General features: G+C 40.0%; 1 protein-coding gene across 1 annotated transcript in view; it reads right to left on the bottom strand.

Moving 5' to 3' along the window:
- The window catches only part of ncstn (nicastrin), a 34,525-nt gene that overhangs the window by 25,185 nt on the left and 4,340 nt on the right, over nucleotides 1–5,000 (bottom strand). Inside the window, 5 exon segments of the mRNA XM_079820224.1 lie at nucleotides 519–631; nucleotides 709–859; nucleotides 4,388–4,533; nucleotides 4,763–4,881; nucleotides 4,947–5,000. The exon segment at nucleotides 4,947–5,000 is cut by the window's right edge and continues 70 nt beyond it. Coding sequence (XP_079676350.1) covers nucleotides 519–631; nucleotides 709–859; nucleotides 4,388–4,533; nucleotides 4,763–4,881; nucleotides 4,947–5,000 — 583 coding nt within the window.

Below are 5,000 nucleotides of genomic sequence, written 5' to 3'. Positions count from 1 at the left end.
TGCGTGTGGTCATGTGTGTGCATGTGGTCATGTGTGTGCATGTGGTCGCGTGTGGTCATGTGTGTGCGTGTGGTTGTGTGTGCATGTGGTCGCGTGTGGTCATGTGTGTGCGTGTGATCACGTGTGGTCATGTGTGTGCATGTGGTCGCGTGTGGTCATGTGTGTGCGTGTGGTTGTGTGTGCATGTGGTCGCGTGTGGTCATGTGTGTGCATGTGGTCGCGTGTGGTCATGTGTGTGCGTGTGGTCATGTGTGTGCGTGTGGTCATGTGTGTGCGTGTGGTCATGTGTGTGCGTGTGATCACGTGTGTGCATGTGGTCGCGTGTGGTCATGTGTGTGCGTGTGGTCATGTGTGTGCGTGTGGTCATGTGTGTGCGTGTGGTCATGTGTGTGCGTGTGGTCATGTGTGTGCATGTGGTCGCGTGTGGTCATGTGTGCATGTGGTCGCGTGTGGTCATGTGTGTGCGTGTGGTCGTGTGATCATGTGGTCACGTGTGGTCATGTATGTCAGGGTCTCACCCGTGTGGCGGCGATGATGACCGTCTGATTGACCGCGTGGCCCTTGGCGCTGCCGTTGAGGGGCCGAGTGGACGCCCACACGTTGAAATCGCTCAGAGGGTCGCACAAAACTTCTGAAAGGGAGCAGACACAGGGCTTGAAGCACACGGGCACAGGCGGGGTCAAGGGTCAAGGGTCAGGATGGGCGTACCTGGGTTGATGCTGAAGCGGTTCTGCAGGTCTGTGCGCCTCATGCACGTCACGGTGTCCGTCACAGCGTGCATGTGTGAGAAGAGCTGCATGGCACACAGCGGGTACTGAGGGGCGCTTCCGTTCAGACGCAGGTTATGATCCTCATAACACTACACACACACACACACACACGTGTTAAAGAGGACCTAATACACCAGCTTACTCTGCTTGAGTGTTGATTATCTCCTCATATTCTCCATTGTTGCGGCTCCTCTCTTCCCAGTCTGGGTTTCTGCAGGTTTCACCAAGTCAAATTTAAGACTTTTTAAGACCATTATGAATTAAATTTAAGACCTTTATCACGCAATAAAAAAACGTACAAAGGAAATGCAGAATCATTAAATTATATATATATATTAGGGCTGTCAAAAGATGAATCGCGATTAATCGCATCCAAAATAAAAGTTTGTGTTTACATAATATATGTGTGTGTACTCTGTTAATTATTATTTATATATAAATACAGACACACATTCATGTATATATTTAAGAAATATTTGCATGTTTATACTGTATATACATTTATATAATCTATAATATATATAAATAGAAATGTTTTATATATAAAAAAAATTTTTTTTCTTAAATATATACATTCTTGTGTGTGTATTTATATATAAATAATAATTAACAGAGTACACACACATATATTATGTAAACACAAACTTTTATTTTGGATGCGATTAATCGCGATTCATCTTTTGACAGCCCTAATATATATAATATTTTTTTTCCCCCTTCACCTCCTTCTGAGATCAAAATGACTGATTTGGTGGTGGTCATTTCCAGTTTTGTTGTTTTTTTCATAGGATGCCACATTTACCATATTAGATGCACAATAGTCACAAATGACAATAAAACAAACTAAATGCATGAATCTTGTTTGGTATTACAAAAAAAGGCTGGTCCAGTTGTGTGCTATCTAGCTTTAATAACATTATCGCTTAGGGTGGGAAATATGACCAAAATCTTACAAGCAATTGCTTAATATAAGTAAAAAGTTCTCAAGTAAACGGTCATTGATATAATATGAACTTATTAACCAATTACAATAGTACAAATAAATACAACCTAAAGATACGGATAAAAAAAACAGTGCTATAAGTTGAAGTTGCGTTTTTTCCCTGTTGTTGTTGTTGTTTGTTTAACATTAACACACAGACAGGAGCGGGTATAAGATATATTAGTATTAGGGCTGTCAAAAGATTAATCGCGATTAATCGCAACCAAAATAAAAGTTTGTGTTTACATAATATATGTGTGTGTACTCTGTTAATTATTATTTATATATAAATACCGACACAAGCATGTATATATTTCACATATATTCATTTTTTCGCTTCTTATATTCATCAAAATGGACACCTGGTCAAAAACTGGCACTTTAACCCTTAACTGTCACCGTCCCGCTGGCGATCGCCTTTTTCCGTATCATACATTTTAGTAATTATCATAAATTGGGTATCATTTGAAAGCTTACGAACTCAAAATTCATCCTGTGTAAACCGTTTTCAAATCAGACGTTGCGTTACCATGGAAACGGCGCTCTAAATTCTTCTACCGGGCTCCTCCCCCTAGTGGGCGGCGTCATGTTTCGTATTACAAAATGTATTTTAACTACTTTATAATCAAAATCTTTTCTAATCTTGACAAAACACATATCGTTGGAAAGCTCTGAGTCTCAAGGTTCCATATTAGGTGACCGTTTTGTGATATTTGGACAGAAATTTACAGGAAACTGCATTAAAAAAAAAAATCAATGGAATGTGGATGACACCCGGTGGCTGTTAGTGGTACAGCGCCTAAACAACATCTCATGGGGACTTCAATTTCAGTGATATCAACTTCAAAATAGGAACAAAACTTGGTTAGACATGGTTTTGATTTTATAGTAATTTTAGAGTAAAATTTTTTTTGTAAAATATATATTTTACATAAATTAAAATATTTTAAAATGTCCTTTTTCGAATAGCCATTTTTTGCGAATTTGACGCGTTTCCATTGGGCTTATTGTCAATTTGCGCAATTTGAAGGGTCACGGAAACGCGGCTCGTGGACAGGCTTTGGTTTGGGCTTTACATGGACTGGCGATGCAGAAAGTCTGAACCCGCGATGTGTGTGTGGAGGAGTTTCAGCGACTCAAGTCTCATCTGTGCTTCGGCACATACAAACAAAACTGCAGAGAATGATCTGAGAGTAAAACTGATCCATTCGCCAAAATATTGATGATTTGTGTGCAAATGTGCCGCCCATCCATCTCACTAAAGAGGGTTTGAAACAATAGTGTGTATATATTAGGGCTGGGTATAGACACAAATTTCACAATTCGATTCACAAGCTTTCGATTCGATTTTCGATTCAACTCAATATGGATTATTTTGGATATGTATCAGGGATAATACATGGAAAATGTTCTCAAGGAAAATTAATTTCTGAACTAATGTAAACTATGGGAGTCAGTTGATACATTAGCCTACTAATATTGAAGGTACAAATTAACTGATTTGTATTCAAACACTTAAATGACACTAAATTATGTTTTTTTTATATAATAATAAAGTTATAATATTAACTTTACAATTACATAATCATAATTCTACTCCAATTAGTTTTTTTGAAATATAAATATTTAAAGGGTGGCTGTCATAAAAACTTGCCAGATTTATTAATATTGAAAGAATTGACAATGAATATCCTCTGTAATGGTGCATATAATTATCAAAATGCTGCTCTCTAGAGTTAATTTTTCTAGCTGACTAGCGAGTTTATGGACACTGGATATGGTTTTTCTGAGTGATATTGTTTACTCGTAAGCCGTTTTCCTGACGTCTTTCTGTGGTTGAAACACTGATTGAGTGATTCTATGTGACATGATATGGACTTCGGGAAGTTGTCCTGTATCTTTAACACACTTTCAGAAGCTCATTCGTGTTTATTTCGCGCTGTAACTGGTATAAAGCGGAAGAGAAGATCAGCTCATGTTTGCTCCACTGCTGATTCTCTAGAGCTGAGCCAAAACGGTATTTATGTGTTTGAATTTCGTAAAAAAATAGACTAATCAATTCTTGGGATTTAAGAATCGATATTGTTTTGTAAAAGTGAGAATCGATTAAAATGGATATTTTTTACCCAGCCCTAGTGTATATATATAATAAGTGAAATGCTGATGTTTTCTAATGTACAGTGGATATTTGTCTTTAGTTATTGATATTAAACATGTGGTGTTTAACCACAGTAAGATGGTGGGGGTGTCAGACACTAGAAAGGTGTGCGTGCTACAAAAGTTTGGGAACCCCTGAATTATTATAGTGAGGAATATTGAGACGTGTTTGTATAATCGCTGGAGGCGTTTGAGGAGCTCAGGAACACTGACACGGATCGGGAGAACACACACACACACACACACACACACACACACACACACACACACACACACACACACACACACACACACACACACACACACACACACACACACACACACACACACACACACACACACACACACACACACACACACACACACACACACACACACACACACACACACACACACACACACACACACACACACACACACACACACACACACACACACACACACACACACACACACACACACACACACACACACACACCTTACGGATGACCTGAGTCTGGTTCTCGTCTTTCAGAGCAAACACAGGGAAAGAGAAGTCTTCATAGGACAGGCCGTTCCCGAGGGGATTCCACACGGTCCCATTACAGTTGGCCAGTTCAGGGCCGTAAGTCCCAGAATACACACCTGAACATGAGAAACACACACAGGTGTACAGATGCAGGACGTGTGTGTGTGTGTGTGTGTGTGTGTCTTTACTTCATCACAAGTTCATTATAAAACACTGATGTAATAATCAAGAAATTAAACACATTACATTTAATGACACTGACATGACACACATCTCTTCTGTCTCGTAATATATCAGTCCCTCACTCACACACACACACACACACACACACACACACACACACACCTGTGTTCTGGTTGGGGCAGGTTGTGTGAGGGGAGAAGTTTTCAGCGATGTCTGTCTTTGAGACAATCACAGCGACTCCAGCCACTCTGGACGAGTTCTTCATTCTCAACATGACGGACCTTCAGGAGAAACACATGAGATCAGACACACACACACACACACACACACACACACACACACACACCTGTTGAAGAAGGCCGTCTCCATGATGACCATGTAGGGAGGATGTGGTCCAGTG

Source organism: Gobio gobio (assembly GCF_949357685.1).
Source record: "Gobio gobio genome assembly, chromosome: 6".
In the NCBI taxonomy this organism is placed as follows: Eukaryota; Metazoa; Chordata; class Actinopteri; order Cypriniformes; family Gobionidae; genus Gobio; species Gobio gobio.
Note: the sequence above shows the minus strand (reverse complement) of the source record. Positions and strands in the feature narration are given on the sequence as shown.